Source organism: Oncorhynchus mykiss, chromosome 13 (assembly GCF_057628025.1).
Source record: "Oncorhynchus mykiss isolate SJ-2025 chromosome 13, ASM5762802v1, whole genome shotgun sequence".
Classification (NCBI taxonomy): domain Eukaryota; kingdom Metazoa; phylum Chordata; class Actinopteri; order Salmoniformes; family Salmonidae; genus Oncorhynchus; species Oncorhynchus mykiss.
In genome coordinates, this window is record NC_143034.1 from 20,240,001 (window position 1) to 20,263,525 (window position 23,525).

The 23,525-nt window shown below is 42.3% G+C and overlaps 1 protein-coding gene across 1 annotated transcript in view; it reads right to left on the bottom strand.

The window, feature by feature from the left end:
- LOC110485617 (uncharacterized) overlaps nt 1-20,378 on the bottom strand; it is a 23,472-nt gene extending 3,094 nt beyond the window's left edge. The window contains exons 1-9 of the mRNA XM_090195609.1: nt 20,101-20,378; nt 14,687-16,540; nt 14,191-14,437; nt 12,973-13,072; nt 11,167-11,244; nt 9,591-9,695; nt 8,918-9,050; nt 8,374-8,488; nt 6,173-6,297 (exon numbers count right to left, since the gene is read on the bottom strand). Of these exons, the coding sequence (XP_090051735.1) occupies nt 6,173-6,297; nt 8,374-8,488; nt 8,918-9,050; nt 9,591-9,695; nt 11,167-11,244; nt 12,973-13,072; nt 14,191-14,437; nt 14,687-16,540; nt 20,101-20,179 (2,836 nt within the window). The 5' untranslated portion in view covers nt 20,180-20,378. The remainder of the gene's footprint in view (nt 1-6,172; nt 6,298-8,373; nt 8,489-8,917; nt 9,051-9,590; nt 9,696-11,166; nt 11,245-12,972; nt 13,073-14,190; nt 14,438-14,686; nt 16,541-20,100) is intronic.
- Between the last annotated feature and the right edge of the window lie 3,147 nt (nt 20,379-23,525).

A 23,525-nucleotide genomic window follows, 5' to 3' on the forward strand; every position in this document is an offset into this window, starting at 1 on the left:
TTTTTCTTTATGCTTGCATTTTGTATTTATATTTTCATGTGTGTATTTTCTGTAATTTATTGTCTCAGTATGACTCAATAAATACATCTACAGCCTAGTCTGAGTACCCAGATCAAGGTAAAACTATGTTTTTTTCACTAAGATAGTTATCATTCACAACTCTGTATGTCTTCATCGGGCAGCCCTAGACTGAGAACGTTCCACTGTGTTCTTCTGATGTCATAAAGGCCATCCTGTCTGTGCTATACTGTGGTACCACTTCTCCATACACTGCTCTCCTCTGTCCTACTGGGACAGACAACTTGGAGGGGGACACAGGCTGCATCCCAAAGGGCACCCTATTCCCTACTTAGTGCACTACTTTTGACCAGGGTGCATAGGACTTTGGTCAAAAGTAGTAGACTATAGAGAATAGCCAGACACTTAACTCCTGCATCAGGTTACCCAGCAGTTTTTCTAGGTTTTGTAAGGCTTTTGAATGGGCAGAATTATTCATTGTCTGGACAGACACAGAGGCCTGAGCAGCTAGCTACTTAGTGCACTACTTTTGATCAGGGACATTAGGGTTCTGTTAAAAGTGGTGCACTATGTAGGGAATAGGGTGCTTTTGGAACGCAACTATATCTGAGTAGCTCTCAGAGTGTGACACAAGGGCTGAGAAAACAACAAAGCTTAATGGGGGGAAGAATCAACACCTAGCATAGCATCTACACAGACTCCCACGATTTGACAGTTCGTTGAAAACGACACACAAAAACCCTGGTAATTGCTCCGCAGCATGAGGAGGAGTTGTTTTTCTCCATTATACTAGGCTTAATCTGTGTCCTTCAAACCATCTGTGAGCAGCCTACTAGAGGTTGACCGATTAATCGGAATGGCCGATTAATTAGGGCCGATTTCAAGTTTTCATAACAATCGGAAATCTGTATTTTTGGACACCGATTTGGCCAATTTTTATTTTTATTTATTTAATTTGATTTAATCTTTATTTAACTAGGCAAGTCAGTTAAGAACACATTCGTATTTTCAATGACGGCCTAGGAACGGTGGGTTAACTGCCTCGTTCAGGGGCAGAACGACAGATTTTCACCTTGTCAGCTCAGGGAATTCAATCTTGCAACCTTACAGTTAACTAGTCCAACTGTAACGATTCTCCTCTTCGTCTGAGGAAGAGTAGTCAAGATCGGACCAAAATACAGCGTGGCACGTGTCCATGTTAATATTTATTTTAACTCTAAGACAAAATAACAAAAATAGACCAACACGAAAGAGTTCTGTCTGGTGCAGACACAGAGACAGAAAACAACTACCCACAAACACAGGTGGGAACAGGCTACCTAAGTATGGTTCTCAATCAGAGACAACGATAGACAGCTGCCTCTGACTGGGAACCATACCAGGCCAAACCCAGAAATACAAAACATAGAATGCCCACCCAAACCTACGCCCTGACCAAACCAAAATAGAAATATAAAAAAGGAACTAAGGTCAGGACGTGACACCAACGCTCTAGCCACCTGCCTCTCATTGCACTCCACGAGGAGACTGCCTGTTACGCGAATGCAGTAAGCCAAGGTAAGTTGCTAGCTAGCATTAAACTTCTCTTATAAAAAACAATCAAACAATCATAATCACTAGTTAACTACACATGGTTGATGATATTACTAGTTTATCTAGCGTGTCCTGTGTTGCATATAATCGATGCAGTGTGTATCGTTGCTCCAATGTGTACCTAACCATGAACATCAATGCCTTTCTTAAAATCAATACACAGAAGTATATATTTTTAAACCTGCATATTTAGCTAAAATAAATCCAGGTTAGCAGGCAATATTAACCAGGTGAAATTGTGTCACTTCTCTTGCGTTCATTGCACGCATAGTCAGTGTATATGCAACAGTTTGGGCCGCCTAATTTGCCAGAATTTTACGTAATTATGACATAACATTGAAAGTTGTGCAATGTAACAGGAATATTTAGACTAATGGTTCCGTATTTCACTGAAATAAATAAACGTCTTGTTTTCGAGATGATAGTTTCCGGATTCGACCATATTAATGACCTAAGGCTCGTATTTCTGTGTAGTATTATGTTATAACTAAGTCTATGATTTGATAGAGCAGTCTGACTGAGCGGTGGTAGGCAGCAGCAGGCTCGTAAGCATTCATTCAAACAGCACTTTTGTGTGTTTTGCCAGCAGCTCTTCGTTGTGCGTCAAGCATTGCGCTGTTTATGACTTCAAGCCTATCAACTCCCGAGATTAGGCTGGTGTAACCGATATGAAATGGCTAGCTAGTTAGCGGGGTGCGCGCTAATAGCGTTTCAAACGTCACTCGCTCTGTGACCTGGAGCAGTTGAGGGTGGCTGTTGTTGTTGTGTTGCTGGTTCGAGCCCAGGGAGGAGCGAGGAGAGGGACGGAAGCTATACTGTTACATTGACAACACTAAAGTGCCTATAAGAACAACCAATAGTCAAAGGTGTATGAAATACAAATGGTATAGAGGGAAATAGTCCTATAATTCCTATAATAACTACAACCTAAAACTTCTTACCTGGGAATATTGAAGACTCATGTTAAGAGGAACCACCGGCTTTCATATGTTCTCATGTTCTGAGCAAGGAACTTAAACGTTAGCTTTTTTTCATGGCACATATTGCACTTTTACTTTCTTGTGTTTTTGCATTATTTAAACCAAATTGAACATGTTTCATTATTTATTTGAGGCTAAATACATTTTATTGATGTGTTATATTAAGTTAAAATAAGTGTTCATTCAGTATTGTTGTAATTGTCATTATTACAAATACATTTAAAAAATCGTCCGATTAATCGGTATTGGCTTTTTTTGGTCCTCCAATAGTCGGTATCTGCGTTGAAAAATCATAATCGGTCGACATCTACAGCCTACCTCCTCATTCTTCAAAAAGGCATTCCTCCACTCACCAACACCCACAGCTCGTGTTTCAGCACCTCCATTCCCTCTCTACCTGACTGTCAGTTGTGACACTTTAATGACAAAGACAACTATATAAGTGGTGTGATGTTCAATTACTCAGACAACATAATTATAACGTTTTGGATGTAAACAATGGGTTTACATTCCAGGTGAATGCTTTTGACTAATGTAGTGTGTCATGGCCTCCAAGAAACTAGATTCCAACATAGATTTCCAAATATGTAAATACACACCCACACACACACACACACACACACACCTAAACACCTTCTTTGCCCGCTTTGAGGATAATACAGTGCCACAGACACGGCACGCTACCAAGGACTGTGGGCTCTCCTTCTCTGTGGCTGACGTGAGTAAGACATTTAAACGTGTTAACCCTCGCAAGGCTGCTGGCCCAGACGGCATCCATAGCAGCGTCCTCAGAGCATGCGCAGACCAGCTGGCTGATGTGTTTACGGACATATTCAATCTCTCCCTATCCCAGTATGCTGTCTCCACATGCTTAAAGAGGGCCACCATTATACTTGTACCCAAGAAGGCAAAGGTAACTGAACTAAATGACTATCGCCCCGTAGTACTCACTTCTGTCATCATGAAGTGCTTTGAGAGACTAGTCAAGGATCATATCACCTCCACCTTACCTGTCACCCTAGACCCACTTCAATTTGTGTATGGCCTCAATAGGTCCACAGACGATGCAATCACCATCACACTGCACACTGCCCTATCCCATCTGGACAAGAGGAATACCTATGTAAGAATGCTGTTCATTGACTACAGCTCAGCATTCAACATCATAGTACCCTCCAAGCTCATCATTAACCCTGGGTCTCAACCCCGCTCTGTGCAATTGGGTCCTGGACTTCCTGACGGGCCGCTCCCAGGTGGTGAAGGCAGAAAACAACATCTCCACTTCGCTGATCCTCAACATTGGGGCCCCACAAGGGTCCGTGCTCAGCCCCCTCCTGTACTCCCTGTTCACCCATGACTGTGTGGCCATGCATGCCTCCAACTCAATCATCAAGTTTGCAGACGGCACAACAGTAGTAGGCTTGATTACCAACAATGACGAGACATCCTATAGGGAGGAGGTGCCGGCACTCGGAGTGTGGTGTCAGGAAAACAACCTCTCACCCAACGTCAACAAAACAAAGGAGATGATCTTGCACTTCAGGAGGCTGAAGAAATTTGGCTTGTCACCAAAAACCCTCACAAACTTTTACAGATGCACAATTGAGAGCATCCTGTCGGGCTGTATCACTGCCTGGTACGGCAACTGCTCCGCCCACAACCACCGCAGGGCTCTCAAGAGGGTGGTGCGGTTTGCACAACGCATCACCAGGGGAAAACTACATGCCCTCCAGGACACCTACAGCACCCTATGTAACAGGAAGGCCAAAAAGATCATCCAAGGACAACAACCACCCGAGCCACTGCCCATTCACCCTGCTACCATCCAGAAGGCGAGGTCAGTACAGGTGCATCAAAGTTGGGACCGAGAGACTGAAAAATAGCTTCTATCTCAAGGCCATCAGACTGTTAAACAGCCATCACTAACCTCAGAAAGGCTGCGAACTACATACAGACATTAAATCATTTGCCACTTAAATAAATGGATCACTAGTCACTTTAATAATGCCACTTTAATAATGTTTACATATCTTGCATTACTCATCTCATATGTATATACTGTATTTTATACCATCAATTGCATCTTGCCTATGCTGCTCGGTCATTGCTCATCCATATGTACATATTCTATTCCATTCCTTTACTTATATTTGTGTGTATTAGGTAGTTGTTGTGGAATGTTAAGATTACTTGTTAGATATTGCCGCACTGTCGGAACTAGAAGCACAAGCATTTCGCTACACTCGCAATAACATCTGCTAACATCTGTATGTGACCAATAACAATTGATTTGATTTGACCTTTCCAATATAACGTTAGACTGGTGATAGACCTACGCTGTATTGTCACTGTTAGTATTTGACTTGAACTGACCTTAAAATGAGGGACAACAATGTGCAGTAGCTGTCATTCTTACTGGAATTGCTGTCATCGCTTCAACACCTCTGCAGTGAACCTGTCCTGAAACCACTTCTGAATATGGGTGACTAGCTTCTCACTACTTTCAATGACTCACTGAGGAAGATACTTTATTGTTTTTCTGAAGACGCTGTAGGCTCTTAGACTATAAGCTCTAGGGGATCTCCCTCACAAGTGCTTAAAGCTCCAATGCAGCCATTTTATCTCAATATCAAATCATTTCTTGGTAACAATTAAGTACTGTGATTTAAAATGGTCAAAAATAGCAAAGAGCAATTTCTAAAACTAGAATTTTGCTAGGACTGTCTGGGAGTGATCTGAATGGGGAACGGAAATCTGAAAATTAGCTGTTTGGCAGAAAGATTTGGAACTCTTTCTTATTGGTCTATTAACTAATTTACCACCTGGTGGTATCACCAGGCAGGCTAAAGCACCATCCCACTAAAACAGGCAAGAATTTCAGGCTGTCTTTTTAAACAGCTCTTACATTAAAAGAGCATTATCATAATTATATTTTAACCTCATGGTGAGGAAAAATGTATTTTGTAGAACACAGGTATATCACTTTTCGACTGCACTGGGACTTTACACTTTATTGTTAAAACAATTCCCCCACATGCACTGTCAGATGTTATAGGCTGATCTGATTCATCAGCACAACCCACCCACTTCCTATTTACACCTTACATGACACCACTCCCTGTTCAGTTTTAGGGTCAGGAGAGGGGACTTGGTATATTATCATGGGCACAGACAATAATTCATTCTGTAATGTTTTGACTTTGCCATAATTATCAGTGTTTGTGCTGGAACATTTGTCTGTGTCTTATTTGGAAAGAATGTAACTTTTGAACAATATAGAAATTCAAAGAGAACACGCTTTCAGTCAGATTTTGATAAAGGAATATTGGGCATCATTGCGCTGAACCATAGACAAACAATATACTTCTGTATGTCATCAGCTATACCAGAGATAAGGAAGCTGATAATTGCATGGGCACAGACAAGAATTACCAATGTCATGTTTTAAATGTGTCTTAAGTGCCACTGCCTCCGTAATTCCGAGACATAATAAGTTTCTTATTGTTTCTTCTTTGATCAGAGAATATTGTGAATCACTGTGCTGTACCCATTCACATACAGCACTCTATTACTGGCTGTACCTGAGACAAGGAAGCTGACTTTCTGGCACGGTCCGTCTACTGTGGCCAGAGGAGACCCTGGCAGGATGGTGATCCTGGACATGTTCACCTCTAGGACCTCTGCCACCCTATTGCGGAAGTCATATCTGGAGAGAAAAATGAACAATATACAATTGATTTCATTGTTTTTAAAATTTGTTGGGAAGATATACAATTTGACAATATACATACACACATACATACATACATACATACATACATACATATACAGACACATACATACATACATACACACACACATACATACATACAAACATACATACATACACACACACATACATACATACATACATACATACATACATACATATACAGAGGCTGCATAATAATGGAACGGAGCAAATGGAATGGCATCAAACACCTGGAAACCATGGAAACCATGTGTGGTACCATTCCACTGATTCCGCTCCAGTCATTATCACGATCCCGTTCTCCCCAATTAAGGTGCAACCAACATCCTGTCATATATACAGAGCATTCAGAAAGTATTCAGACCCTGTACTTTTTTCACATTTTGTTACGTTAGTCTCACTCTAAAATTTATAAAAAAAAAAATTTTTCCTCATCAATCTACACACAATACCCCATAATGACAAAGCGAAAACATGTTTTTAGAAATGTTTGCTAATTTATAAAAAATTAAAAACTGAAATACCTTATTTACATAAGTATTCAGACCATTTGCTAATAGACTCGAAATTGAGCTCAGGTGCATCCTGTTTCCATTGATCATCTTTGAGATGTTTCTACAACTTGATTGGAGTCCACCTGTGGTAAATTCAATTGATTGGACATGATTTGGAAAGGCACACACCTGTCTATATAAGGTCCCACGGTTGACAGTGCATGTCAGAGCAAAAACCAAGCCATGAGGTCGAAGGAATTGTCCATAGAGCTCTGAGACAGGATTGTGTTGAGGCACAAATCTGGGGAAGGGTACCAAAACATTTTCTGTAGCATTAAAGGTCCCCAAGAACACAGTCACCTCCATCATTCTTAAATGGAAGAAGTTTGGAACCACCAAGACTCTTCCTACAGCTGGCCGCCTGACCAAACTGAGCAATCGGGGGAGAATGGCCTTGGTCAGGGAGGTAACCAAGAATCCGATGGTCACTCTGACAGAGCTCCAGAGTTCCTCTGTGGATGGAGATGGGAGAACCTTCCAGAAGGACAACCATCTCTGCAGCACTCTACCAATCAGGCCTTTACTGTAGAGTTGCCAGACGGAAGCCACTCCTCAGTAAAAGGCACATGACAACCCATCTGTGTGATATTGAGTATACAAAACATTAAGAACAGTATGCTGGCCAATGTTGATTCCATTGTTTTCCACAGCTGTGTCAAGTTGGCTGGATGTCCTTTGGGTGGTGGGCCATTCTTGATACACACGAGAAACTGTTGAGTGTGAAAAATCCAGCAGCGTTGCAGTTCTTGACTCAAACCAATATGCCTGGCACCTACAATCATACCCTGTTCAAAGGCACCTGAATATGTTGTCTTGCCCATCCATCCTCTGAATGAAACACACGATCCATGTGTCAAATGTCTCAAGGCATAAAAATCCTTCTTTAACCTGTCTCCTCCCCTTCATCTACACTGATTTGAAGTGGATTTAACAAGTGGCATCATTAAGGGATTCAGCTGCAGCTTTCACCTGGATTCACCTGGTCAGTTTGTCATGGAAAGAGAAGGTGGTCCTAATGTTTTGTACACTCAGCATATATATATATTCATGATGATGTACTGTCATCCCATAATTCAGGATTAGTGATTATTCAGGTGTGGCACATGTGGTGGCTGGCTGAGGAGGTGGTGAGAATACACTCTTTGAAAAAAAGGGTTCTTCGGCTGTCCCCATAGGATAACCCTTTGTAGAACCCTTTTGGGTTCTATGTAGAACCCTTTCCACAGAGCAAGATAATACTGGTGTTTCCTTGATGGTTGAAATATTCCCCATAAATGTAAGTGCCAGGTACTCAAGTATTAAAAACAAGTAGTCTAATTACATGTAACATTCACTTCCTCATTCCCTCTCCAGTTCCATGGTTTAATACCCGCTCAGTCTCACATATTGGCTCCCAACACGAACCCCTGTAGGTCTTAGCTTGATGGGCTAACACAGTCTGGAGTTCACAGGCGGTTTAATACCCAATCACACCCACCTGCTGAAAGACATGACGTTGGGGAAGGTCTGCTCTGCCCAGGGGGATTCTGGAAGAATGACGGCACACGCCAAGACATCGCTGCCTCTCCTCAGGACCAGGGACCTGTGGACCACTACAACAACAACATCAACAACAGCACCAAAGTCAGAAATATACTTTTTATATTATCACCTAAATGACTTTGTTGTTTCACACATGACATATCCCCTAATAGTGAAGGTGGTTGACATTTTTCTCACGAAACTTGATTCTCTTGGGAAACAATGTGATGCAACAATTTTGGATTGCAGTTCGGTGAGCGTGCAATGACAACACATCAATATTATGTTTCATGTGCATCCTAAAGGAGTCTAGATTTCTGAACAGACAATGTGTGTCTGTTACCTGTGTACTCCCCTGACATGTGTATGCTGGTGTCTGAGTACAGCTATCTGTATTCTGTCTCGTCCAGCTTACAGTGCTGAGTGTGTGTGTGTGTGTGTGTGTGTGTGTGTGTGTGTGTGTGTGTGTGTGTGTGTGTGTGTACATGCTTGTGTGTTACCTGTGTAGTCCCCAGCCAGTTGTATGCTGGTGTCGGTGTAAAGCTGTCTGTGTGTCAGGCTGACTGTCCCCTGTCTGGTCGTCAGGTCTCCCACCTCACAACTCAGAGCGTTGTCACGGGAACAACTGGAGTTCTGAGAGAGAACAGAACAGAGCAGAGTAATTATAGTAATTATAGAAATATAATTACTAGAAGGGAAGTCCCCATTCATGTCAATAGGGCTGGGTCAGAGGTTCCATGACTTTTCTACTCATTCTAATGTTATTGAAACCAATTCTAACAAACACTTCCACTTCTGGTTATGAGAACAATGTGAAGTATATGGTTGTGGTTGTGGTGTAGTTTCAAGTTTTAATGTCACACGCATAAGTACAGTGAAATGCCTATCTTGCAAACTCAAAACCCAACAACTGTGACATTGTCAAAGACAAAGATTTGATGGAATATCAAACACAGTTCCGTTGGATTCCATAAGACTTGCTGATCAAGTGGAACTTTAAAGTTGGAATAAAGCAGAGATCAGCGCTCCATAGTGGGGGACATTCTCCTATGATGGCGATGTGCTGGGCCCTAATTCATAAAGTGTCTCAGAGTAGGAATGCTGATCTATCCTAGACACTTCATGAAGAAGGGCCATGATGTATTGTGAGTGAACATGAGAGAATAAACTCACCCCAGCTTCCATGTTGAAGGGGTTAAACGTGTCCCCAACACCGGGACACTGGTTGTCGTTCACCTCAGAGCCTTTACCAGTGATGGTCCAGGAAACCTCTGTTACCTGGTTACAGTGGGGAAAACAGGATTTCTCTGATGTTTTATCATTCTTCTTATACAGCTTCCCTTTTCTAATATAACCTGTGATAGGATTCTACGGTAGATAGACTCTAGTGACAGACATTAAAATGTTACAGGGCAGCTGATTTGTTTCTACGTCTGTATTGTGGTTCTACATCTGTATTGTGTTTCTACATCTGTATTGTGTTTCTACATCTGTATTGTGTTTCTACATCTGTATTGTGTTTCTACATCTGTATTGTGTTTCTACATCTGTATTGTGGTTCTACATCTGTATTGTGTTTCTACATCTGTATTGTGTTTCTACATCTGTATTGTGGTTCTACATCTGTATTGTGTTTCTACATCTGTATTGTGGTTCTACGTCTGTATTGTGGTTCTACATCTGTATTGTGGTTCTACATCTGTATTGTGTTTCTACATCTGTATTGTGGTTCTACATCTGTATTGTGTTTCTACATCTGCATTGTGTTTCTACATCTGTATTGTGTTTCTACGTCTGCATTGTGTTTCTACATCTGTATTGTGGTTCTACATCTGTATTGTGGTTCTACATCTGTATTGTGGTTCTACATCTGTATTGTGGTTCTACATCTGTATTGTGGTTCTACATCTGTATTGTGTTTCTACATCTGTATTGTGGTTCTACATCTGTATTGTGTTTCTACATCTGCATTGTGGTTCTACATCTGTATTGTGGTTCTACGTCTGTATTGTGTTTCTACATCTGTATTGTGTTTCTACATCTGTATTGTGGTTCTACATCTGTATTGTGGTTCTACATCTGTATTGTGTTTCTACGTCTGCATTGTGTTTCTACATCTGTATTGTGGTTCTACATCTGTATTGTGGTTCTACATCTGTATTGTGGTTCTACATCTGTATTGTGGTTCTACATCTGTATTGTGTTTCTACATCTGCATTGTGTTTCTACATCTGTATTGTGGTTCTACATCTGTATTGTGTTTCTACATCTGTATTGTGTTTCTACATCTGCATTGTGGTTCTACATCTGTATTGTGGTTCTACGTCTGTATTGTGTTTCTACATCTGTATTGTGGTTCTACATCTGTATTGTGGTTCTACATCTGTATTGTGGTTCTACATCTGTATTGTGTTTCTACATCTGCATTGCTTGCTCTTTGGGGTTTTAGGCAGGGTTTCTGTAAAAGCACTTTGTGTCAACTGCTGATGTAAAACCGGCTTTATAAATACATTTGATTGATTGACTTTGATTTCTCGATGCCGAGATTGCACAGTAGGCTAGAAAACAGCCACTATGTGACATAAGTTATTTGTTGCCACAAAAATAGGATATTTTTCCAGGTTCCTGTTTTTAATTGAATCTACCTGTGATAAGGTTAGGAATTAGATAACAATGACAATGTGACCATTTTTGTTGTTGTATCTATTAAAAGAGATTGAACAGATGCAAGAGGTCCATGCATGCTTACATCTAGCACCTGTGACGCCCGCACGTCCACCTCCAGAGTGATGTCACTGGAGCTGCCATCCAGAAAAGTCTGCTGGGACTGAAGACAGTAGAGGATACTGTTAGACTAGCTACTGAGTCAATGGGACTGAAGACAGTAGAGGATACTGTTAGACTAGCTACTGAGTCAATGGGACTGAAGACAGCAGAGGATACTGTTCGACTAGCTACTGAGTCAATGGGACTGAAGACAGTAGAGGATACTGTTAGACTAGCTACTGAGTCAATGGGACTGAAGACAGTAGAGGATACAGTTCGACTAGCTACTGAGTCAATGGGACTGAAGACAGTAGAGGATACTGTTAGACTAGCTACTGAGTCAATGGGACTGAAGACAGTAAAGGATACTGTTAGACTAGCTACTGAGTCAATGGGACTGAAGACAGTAGAGGATACAGTTCGACTAGCTACTGAGTCAATCGGACTGTAGACAGTAGAGGATACAGTTTGACTAGCTACTGAGTCAATGGGACTGAAGACAGTAGAGGATACTGTTAGACTAGCTACTGAGTCAATGGGACTGAAGACAGTAGAGGATACTGTTAGACTAGCTACTGAGTCAATGGGACTGAAGACAGCAGAGGATACTGTTCGACTAGCTACTGAGTCAATGGGACTGAAGACAGTAGAGGATACTGTTAGACTAGCTACTGAGTCAATGGGACAGAAGACAGTAGAGGATACTGTTCGACTAGCTACTGAGTCAATGGGACTGAAGACAGTAGAGGATACTGTTAGACTAGCTACTGAGTCAATGGGACAGAAGACAGTAGAGGATACTGTTAGACTAGCTACTGAGTCAATGGCACTGAAGACAGCAGAGGATACTGTTAGACTAGCTACTGAGTCAATGTAATTTAACCAGGTGTTTTAAGGTTATGCAATCTTACGTCACTGGGAACATGAACACCTGCTGTCCTGTCAGCAAAGCTATATTAGCACTTGTTTTATGAGATGCTCATACCAGGTGTTCTGAACTGTCTGTAAAGAGCACGCAAATCCTGCATCTGATAGACCATAATATTTGAAAGGATATTTGATGGGTTCTCTAAGCATCCTAAACAGTGATAGAGATACACTGTGGAGGACACGAGTCTGTATAGGAGCCTGACAAATACAGCTGTTCTCCTGAGTGCTTTAGACTGGGGACTGCCTGGGGTTGCCGGGGGCTGCCGGGAGGCTGGGGGCTGACTCTACAGGCCAATACTACATGGCTGTGTTTACACAGGGAGCCCAATTCTGATATTTTTCCACAAATTTGTCTTTTTACCAATTTGATTGTTCAATTAATGAGAAGAAAAAAAACATCAGAAATGCGCTGCCTGTGTAAACACAGCCATAGACACACATAGACAAACACAAACACTCACAGATATACACACACAGATCCAGACACACACCCTACCGTCACACACAGGACTCTGCCACAGCCCTAATGAATTCAATGTCTGGCGCAGCAGAAAATACAGTGTCATGTTTTTGTGGCAGCTTTGTAATGATTGGCCAGCTCACTCTCCTGGGACGTATCATAACCGGGATAACATCCACCCCTGCAGATGTGTGTTCTTGTATTCCTCATGGTCTGAATTAGTCTAAATCGGTTTCCCCTGTAGGCAATAATGACGTCTTTTTTGTTGTTGTATATATTTGGCAATTATTGCTTTATTGGATTTTTTTTCTGAAATAGCATTAGACCGGATTCAAACCAATGAAGTACTTTTGTGCCATCTGAATATTGTAGAGAGCAAAGGTGAGGTCCAGGTCTTACCAGTGTGACTGTCCCCGTCACCGTGCTTTTGAAGACGGCCTTGGCAAACACCCAGTGTCCATCTGTTGCATTCTCAGCTAAGACGTCAGCACACCGCATCCTGGAGTTCACAAACACAAACAGACCAACTATGAACTCATTAAAGAAAGCAATTGTTGTGAACGACTCAAAAATGAAACATTTAGGGGACGCAAACCTGATTCAGATGTGTTATAAACTGACCACATACCCCCTTTACAAGTCAACACCACAACAAGAGATGAGGATGCAGTATTCCTGACATCCTACCCTATAAAGGCCCTACTTTACCTGTTTGGCTTTTTGTTGTGCCAAAGAAGCTTCGTTCAAGGTAATAATGTGAGCTGTCCCGTGTCCTGTATAGCCAAGTGTAGCTCATTTGGTAGAGCATGGTTCTTACAGCGCCAGGGTTATGGGTTCAATTCCCGTGGGTGACCAGTATGAAAATGAATGCACACACAAATACAGTAAGCTGCTCTGAATAAGAGCATCTGCTAAATGACTCAAATGTCTGTGTGTCCTAGAGTGTTGGGCCAGTAACTGAAAGGTTTTTCTGGTTTCTGGATCGAATCCCTGAGCTGACAAGGTACAAATCTGTTGTTCTACCCCTGAACAAGGCTGTTAACCCACTGTTCCCCGGTAGGCTGTCATTGTAAGTAAGAATTTCTTCTTAACTGACTTGCCTAGTGAAATAAAGGTTACATTTAAAAAAATAAAAGTGAATATAGCGATCTCCCTTTTACATGAGTCCAGTGTTTGATTTGAGTCAGAAATGATTCTGCGTGAACTGACTGAGCTAAAGAGGAATGGTACGATAATGTAAAACATTCTAATTTTGTCAGAAGTTCCGTTCATGAATGTCAAGGTATCACAAATGTGACCCAAAGAGGAACCAAGTCTACAGCCGTCTTAAATGAATCACACACCACCTGTTACAATCTTTCCCCTTGTGTATTTTTGGTTCGGCTGTTTATAGCACTCCTGGAGGGAACTGTGGCTATACAGACCCATGACAAAGGACACATTCTCTCTGTCTCTGTCTCTGTCTCTCTCTCTCTCTCCCTCAATCTCTCTCTCTCTCACACACACACACACACACACACACACACACACACACACACACACACACACACACACACACACACACACACACACACACACACACACACACACACACACACACAAAATCCCCACACTCACCTGGATCCGTTAGTGTAGTGAACCACCAATGACCTCCCCACTATACTGTTCGGCCCTGTCATCGGCATATTCCCGTCCAAATACTGAGTCTGTGTCTGGTTCTGATCCGTCAGCATCCCGAACTTCCCGCTGATGTCCCCGGCCTCATACTCATCCACAGTCCCTGACCCCGGAGCAGGAGAAGCAGACACATTCCAGGAGAAGGGGTTGAAGTGGTCCATGACGTTGCTGTCCGAGCAGGGCTCTCCTGTAATATTAATAATAATATGCTTTGTTTGATAAAAGCCTTTCACAAAATGAGGGGAAAGGATTGATACTTTGCGTTTCAAAAAATTAAGATTTTATCAAGTCATCCGTTCATATTACAAAAGAGTTACAACTTTGAAATGAATTAACAGATATACACACCAAGGCTGAACAAACAGTCAGAACACTAGAGGACTTTCACAACACTCAAGGACATCTGGCTCCCATTATAAAGTACATGAAATAGTACCTGTGGTACTGATAGGCAGCATGTGGACGTGGTAGCCCCCAGCCCTGGAGCGGAGTCCAGCCAGGGAGACGTCCATCATAGTTGGGCCCTGAGGGAAAGCCTGGGAGAACCGGATTTGGCCCCTAGAGACCCCTGGTCCATGCCAGGGGCCCAAGACCGCCGCGGGCATCCGGACCTCTGTGAGGTTAGCACAGGCTATCCTGGGGGCGGCGCCCTCCGCACTGTGGATCACCACCGATCGACCAATCATGGAGCCCGACCTGGCGGGAAGTGACAACCAGGAAGTGGTATCCGTATAGAAGTGTTTGGCCGACGCCCCACTCACTCGGGTCCCCAGGTCGATGGTGCTGTGCTTTTTGGAGAGGTCCCCCACCTCACAGGAAAAGGGGCTGGAGGGGCCACAGTGGAGGGCGTAGCTCAAATCCTTTGTGTCCACGTTGAAGGGGTTCCAGTGGTCCCCCGTGGTCCCACACCTCCCCTTGTCCGCGTCTGTCTCCGAGCTGATAGGATACATGTGGATGTGCCAGTGGTGGTTACGTGTAGCGGTCTCGGAGGGTCTCCCATAGGACAGATCCATGAAGACTGTGACATCAGACAACGGGTTGCTCTTGAGTTGGACGAACTGGACCATACCCACCACAGGGTGACGGAATGTAGCCCTGGCTACATGCACCTCTCCTGGGTAGCTTATGTAGGCGCACAGGAACCTAGTTCCATCCGGACGGTGGATTACCACAGACCGACCCACTATGCTGTTCTGTCCGAACAGAGGGAGGTTGAAGTCTGTGAAAACTGCTTCCATCACAGCTTTACCCTCTAGTGACCCATGCCTGGCGCTGAGGTCCCCTACTTCATACCGGTCATGGGTCGACCCAGGTCCAGAGGGGTAGGTGGGATCTTTAGTGTCCATCCCAAACGGGTTCCAATGGCCTCCAACGTTGTCGTTGGAGCAGGTCGTCTGTGGCGGTGACCTCATAGGAGGTGTGGGGAAGTGGTGGATGTGATAGGGTCCGACCCGGCTCCCCAGATTGGTCAGATTCACTCTCAGTTTTGTGACTTCGAACGGCGAGTCCTGCCTAAAGAGGAAGTAACCCTTGACCCCTCTCATGTTCACCAGGGCGCTCACCTCCTTCCTGTCCATTTGTCTGATCTCAGCGCACATATAACTCAAAGACCCCAGTTTGAGGAGAGCGAAGCGGGTTTTGGAGCTGAAGCTAGCAAGGTCCAAACGAGACTTGACGGGTGTAAGAGGGCTGCCTACTTTCAGTTCCCCAAGCTGGGTGAGAGATGAAGGTTCCAGACTATCCAGAAGAGCCTTACAGTCTCTAGCAGAACTCTGCGACGTCAAGATGGTGATGTTGGTTGCCGTAGCACCGACCTGACCAATCGTTGCCAAGTTTGCGAGGACCCTGGCGTGGGTCTGTCCGACGTTCTGCCTGATGTAAATGTCGCCGGCGACCGAGCTGAAGAACCTGGCCTGCCAAGTCTGAACTGTGGTTTGACCGCTTATGACTGTACAAGCTTTGGTGCCGTTGCACGTCTCCAAGGTCAACGAAAGGTCTTCCAGATTTGACCTCTGCTTAAATAGACTGGACATATTAACAGTGGTGTTGGATGAGAATGGATCAATGGTGAATGTGAAGATGCTCGCTCCTACGTTGGCTTCAAGGCAAGGCTGAGCAAAATGGCCGAACATCACAGGGAACACACTCAGGGAAAAGTTGAGCGTCGAATCACAAGTTCCGGTACCGGTGACGTTTACGGTCGCCGTCTGATTAGTGGAGTCAAACCGCACCCATCCCGTGACTCCCCCCATGTTTAGGTTGGCCTGAAACTGGATGCAGGAACTGAAATCTGAAAAACCCAGCCAAACAGACAGAGAGACATACAGACAGACAAACGTGGAAGTAAATAAGTGCACAAGGAGGGACGTCCCTATTGTGTTACATATGAATTGTTTTGGAGTGTTCACATGCTTTGCCATTATGGACGTAATAACTGACTGGTTTAGTAATTGATATTGATCTTTCTCATTTCTCAAGGAAGTTCTTAAAGGTCCAATGCAGCCGTTTTTATCTAAATATCATTTCTGGGTCACAAATAAGTACCTTACTGTGATCGTTCTCAATTAAAATGGTCGAAAAGAAACCAAAATATCTTCTTGGTAAAGGGCCATTTCTCAAGGAAGAATTTCACTAGGACTGTCTTGGAGTGGTCTGAGTTGGGAGGGGGAAACTGAAAACTAGCTGTTATTGGCAGAGACGTTTGGAACTCTCCTTTTTATTGGTCTATTAACTAATTACCAGGCAAGCCAAAGCTCCATCCCACCAAAACAGGCTGAAATTTATGACGGTCTTTTCAAACAGCACTTACACTAAAAGGTCATTATTATAATCTTCACAATTTCACAGTATTATTTCAACCACTATTGGGGCCACTGTGTGGAAATATATACAGTGCCTTGCGAAAGTATTCGGCCCCCTTGAACTTTGCGACCTTTTGCCACATTTCAGGCTTCAAACATAAAGATATAAAACTGTATTTTTTTGTGAAGAATCAACAACAAGTGGGACACAATCATGAAGTGGAACAACATTTATTGGATATTTCAAACTTTTTAAACAAATCAAAAACTGAAAAATTGGGCGTGCAAAATTATTGGGGCCACTGTATAATTTTGCACGCCCAATTTTTCAGTTTTTGATTTGTTAAAAAAGTTTGAAATAACTAATAAATGTCGTTCCACTTCATGATTGTGTCCCACTTGTTGTTGATTCTTCACAAAAAAATACAGTTTTATATCTTTATGTTTGAAGCCTGAAATGTGGCAAAAGGTTGCAAAGTTCAATGGGGCCGAATACTTTCGCAAGGCACTGTATAAAACACAGGAATTCATGTTTTCGACTGCACTAGGCCTTTTAGGATAATCTTAGTGGTTTATGATATTTCTTCAAGCTTAAGTATTGACGACTATACAGTAGCAGTGATTAAACTGACATATTGTCCAAGGCATGTAGAAAGGGTTTCCCCCACTATTACAGTCACTTCTTCATCACTGTAATGTCAATAGCTAGTATATTTTTTATCATCTCTGTAATGTCAATAGCTAGTATATTTTCATCATTACTGTAATGTCAATAGCTAGTATATTTTCATCATTACTGTAATGTCTATAGCTAGTATATTTTCATCATTACTGTAATGTCAATAGTGGTGGAACAAGTACCCAATTGTCATACTTGAGTAAAAGTAAAGATACCCTAATAGAATTTGACTCAAATAAAAGTCACCCAGTAAAATCCTACTTGAGTAAACGTCTAAAGGTATTTAGTTTTAAATATACTTAAGTATCAAAAGTAAGTGTAATTGCTAAAATATACTTAGGTATCAAAAGTATAAATAATTTCAAATTCCTTATAAACCAGACGGCACCATTTTCTTGTTTTTTTATTTACGGATAGGGGCACAATTCAACGCTCAGAAACAATTTACAAACAAAGCATGTGTCACGACTTCCTCCAAAGTCGGTCCCTATCCTTGTTCGGGCGGCGTTCGGCGGTCGACGTCGCCGGCTTTCTAGCCATCGCCGATCTATTTTTCATTTTCCATTTGTTTTGTCTTTGTTTTACACACCTGGTTCCAATTCCCAAATTACATGTTCATTATTTAACCCTCTGTTTTCCCCATGGTTTTTGTGCGTGACTGTTTTATTGTATGTTCGGTCCGTTGTTTTGTGGGCTTGGTATGTACGACTTGTTATTTGATATTTTGAGTAAAGTTACGAGTGTTACTCATCTCTGCTGTCCTGCGCCTGACTCCTATGCACCAGCTACACACAGAACATTACAGCATGTGTGTTTAGTGAGTCCACCAGATCAGAAGCAGTAGGTATGAGTGTGTGAATTAGACCATTTTTTTGTCCTGCTAAGCATTCAAAATGTAATAGTCTTTAAGAATGTAGTGAAGTAAAAGTAAAGGTTGTCAAAAATATAAATTGTAAAGTGCAGATACCCAAAACAACTACTTAAGTAGTACTTTAAAGTAGTTTTACTTAAGTACTTTACACCACTGAATGTCAATAATTAGTACATTTCATCATCACTGTAATTTCAAAAGCTAGTATATTTAACGTGAGACGATGACAGATAGCTGCAGCGAATTAGTAATATTAAGTAATCAACATGCGTGTAGTAGCCTATAAAACAGATACGCATACCAGTTAATATACCTTCATATTCTAGCCGAATGATAGCCTATGTCTCAGGACTGTTATGAATGTAAGGTATGCAGTAAACATCAATATTAGGATATCTGGAGGAAGTAAACAAAGCACCTATGAATGTGGGCTATTGGACCTCTCACTTAACCGATATGCCCCCTTACCAGGAGTATACTGCTCACCTGATCTAAGCTGAAATTACACTGGTCTCATGTAACACATGAATGGATTTCGTACAAGAGCTCAACTCAGCCATCGAGAATAGGCTACTGGCGCCAAAGACTGCTGCGTGAGACAAGCAATGTATTAAGGATGAATGAAATGGCTATCACCCTTGCTACCGAATGGGCCGATAACATTGTCTGAAACTATAGGGCTTTAGTCAAAAGTAGTGCACTATGTAGGGAATAGGGTGCTATTTGGAAAGCAGACATTGTCTCTCAGCGCATGTAATTCTACCAATTAGCCTGGGTAGCCCTGAGAAATGCTACAGTATCAAATGACATTCATAGCTGCTACGGGTGGAGGGTGAAGGGTGAAAAGGTAATAACAGAGTAATATGTAAATATACACCACAGGTGTGTTCTGAACCTGTGACCATGCAGAAGACAACTCCATTGGGACATCACTGTGATTTTCAACATCAAGTTTGATAGATTAGTTTGATACTTGATAGATTAGTTTGATACTTGAAAGATTAGTTTGATACTTGATAGATTAGTTTGATACTTGATAGATTCGTTTGATACTTGAAAGATTCGTTTGATACTTGATAGATTAGTTTGATACTTGATAGATTAGTTTGATACTTGATAGATTAGTTTGATACTTGATAGATTAGTTTGATACTTGATAGATTAGTTTGATACTTGATAGATTAGTTTGATACTTGAAAGATTAGTTTGATACTTGATAGATTAGTTTGATACTTGATAGATTAGTTTGATGGATTAGTTTGATTGATTGAATAAAACAAAGTATTCAGAAATAAACTGTATTGATCACAATCTCTTTTTAGGGACAGTTAACAATCAATTATTAACTAAGCAAGTGGATTTCAAGGTGTAAATGTTATGTGACCTTTTCCCACACCCTCTACAGTAACCAAGTAAACAGCACTTTGTATACAAAAGAACTGCAAACTAACCAGGCTTAAGTATTGCAAAAGTATTTCAAAACCATTTGACGTACTTACCCAGAAAAGCCAACAGCACGACAACTGGAACAAGGCACATATTGGCAAATGTGTGTATTGTACTAATGTATGAAAACATGCAAAAAATAAAACCAATTCAAAATTTACATGCAAAATCCAAATCAAAAGTGTATAATAAAACATTGAGTGTGTGAAAGAGAGATCATCGTGTGTGTCTGTGTGCGAGCGAGTGTGTGTGTGTGTTTGGTCTCAGAAGGAACGACCGTGTGTGTGTGTGAGAGATGTGTGTGCAGCCTCCCTCTCTGTGCCTCTCTCTCTCTCCCAGCATCAACCCCTGCTGTTTAAGCAGCTGATTGGTCCAGCCAACACCACTGTATCTATTCTATGGAGCATAGGAAAGGAGGGGCTGTTTAGCTGACTGGTTGGCTTAATGACTGATTGGCTGGCTGAATGACTGACTGGCTGGTTAGCTGAATGACTGACTGACTGGATGGTTGGCTGAATGACTGACTGGTTGGTTGGCTGAATGACTGACTGACTGGATGGTTGGCTGAATGACTGGCTGACTGGCTGGTTAGCTGAATGACTGGCTGACTGGCTGGTTAGCTGAATGACTGACTGGCCGGCTGGCTGGTTGGCTGAATGACTGACTGACTGGCTGGCTAAATGACTGACTGCGTGACTTGACAGTTTGTCTGTCGGACTGGATGACTGGTTGGTTGACCGACTGGCTGGGGAGGGACTCCCCCTGATCTAATCTCTATGGTCACACTAGGAGGCTATAGCTTTGTGAACACACACTGTTGCCTGTAAATATGATGAACAATAACGCATGTGGATACATGCACACTCACAAAGTACATAGACACACACAGAATTACCCGTACACATACACACAAACTCAAAGTCACAGCTGACACAACGCCTACACAGGCTGATGACCACACAGCCACACAGTACATAGACACACACATAGAATTACACATTAACATTTACACGCATGTACAAATACACACAATGGTTATGTGGAAAGGAAACCCATATTATGTGGACAGGAAACCCACACACACACACACACTCACACATACACACTCAGACACACACAGAAAAAATACATGAACAAGTTAATGAACAAGTGATTGAGAGATTAAATACATGAATGACCAGAAGAGATATGGAATGAGTAGAAAAGGAGGAGAGAATTTTAGTTGGGGGCTGTTCTTTATTCAGTTTGAAAGATTGTGTTGTTATTTATATATTATTTTTAGTTTATGATAAAAGTGTGATTAGATTTTTTAACCCATAGGATAACCCTTTTTGCTTCTAAGTTAGAACCCTGTTGGGTTCCGTGTAGAACCGTCTGTAGAAAGGGTTCTACATGGAACCCAAAAGGGTTCTACCTGCAACCAAAAATAGTTCTTCAAAAGGGTTCTCCTAAGGTTTTAGAAAGCACCCTGTTTCTAAGAGTGTAGGATCTCTTCATTGATGGTATTTTAAAGTACTTTAAGTTGAAGTTTTACTCTATGAACCATTTCACCTTGAGGGGGAAAGAAATATCCTGTACTGTAGTAAGCCAGACCTGTACTAGACAAAAACTGTGTATTGGTAGTCCTATAGGGATGTGAGTTAAGGGCGCAAAAATATCTTACATATCTACATTTATGGTGCTTGAGTATTTTATGCCGGTCTGGAATCTTGAATGAAACTCAGTTTTGTTGTTCCGGACTCTATGTCATCAGTGCATGTTATTTGACTTAAGGTTCTTAATTGGTTTAATTGATTGGGGATTTTAGCATCTGGTCAGAAAACCAGTGTGTGGATCAGAAAACCAGTCAAGTATCTGGTGAGACTCATGCAGCGTGACACATCTCCTTCGCATAGAGTTGATCGGCAGTTGATTGTGGCCTGTGGAATGTTGTCCCACTCCTCTTCAATCGCTTTTCGAAGTTGTTGGATATTGGCGGGAACTGGAACACGCTTTCGTGCACGTTGATCCAGAGCATTCCAAACATGCTTAATGGGTGACATGTCTGGTGAGTATGCAGACCACGGAAGAACTGGGACATTTTCAGGTTCCAGGAATTGTATACAGATGCTTGCGACATGGGGCTGTGCATTATCATGCTGAAACATGAGGTGAATGGCACGACAATTGATCAAATTGATCAAATGCAATTGTGTTCATTGCCTGTAGCTTATGCCTGCCTATACCATGACCCCACTGCCCACATGGGGCACTCTGTTCACAACATTAGCATCAGCCAACCGTTCACACACACGATGCCATTCATGCTGTCTGCCATCTGCCCGGTACAATTGAAACCGAGATTAATTCGCAAAGAGCACATTATTCCAGCGTGCCAGTGGCCATCGAAGGTGAGCATTTGCCCACTAAAGTCGGTTACAATGCTGAATTGCAGTTAAGTTAAGACCCTGGTGAGGACAACGAGCACATAGATGAGCTTTCCTGAGACGGTTTCTGACAGCTTGTGCAGAAATTCTTTTGGTTGTGCAAACCCACAGTTTCATCAGCTGTGTAGGTGGCTGGTCTCAGATGATTCCGCAGGTGAAAAAGCCAGATGCAGAGGTCCTGGGATGGTGTGGTTAAGGTGGTCTGCGGTTGTGAGGCAGGTTGGACGTACTGCCAAGATCTCTAAAATGGTAGAGAAATGAACATTAAATTCTCTGGCAACAGCTCTGGTGGACGTTCCTGCAGTCAGCACGCCAAACATCTGTGGAATTGTGTTGTGTGACAAAACTGCACATTTTAAAGTGGCCTTTTATTGTTCCTGGCACAATGTGCACCTGTGTAATGATCATGCTGTTTAAACAGGTTCCTGATACGCCACACCTGTCAGGTGGATGGATTATCTTGGCGAAGGAGAAATGCTGACTAACAGGAATGTAAACAAATGTGTACACAACATTTTAGAGAAATAAGCTTTGTGTGCATTTGGAAAATGTCTGGGATTTTTCTTTTTTTCAGCTCATGAAACATGGGACCAACACTTTACATGTTGCGTTTATACTTTTGTTCAGTGTGTGACATTAGTAGGAGTCGGAAAATGATTTAATCTGAGGTTTAGCCAGCCAAGAGAGATTATCTTTATAGCACTCACTGTGGAAGCTCTTGCCTAACATGGACAGTTGGAAAAAGAGTCAGGTGCTAGGCTCTAAGGATGCCCCCTAAAGTGTACATCCTTATCACTTGGGCTTAGATAACATCCCCAAGCTGAGTCCAGCCTACCTTATGAGGTTCATCAACCTTTTTCAGTCCCGCTTGAACTGAGACAAGGAATCATCCACTGTTCTTGGAATAGGCAGATTTGATTGAGTATTAGTTTAAGGGCGGAGTGGGATTGTAGTTTAAACAATCATCACAGTCACTACACTCCAGAATGTTACTATGTTACTGTTGTTCTATAGTTCTATGTCCCCACACACTACACTCCGGAATGTTACTA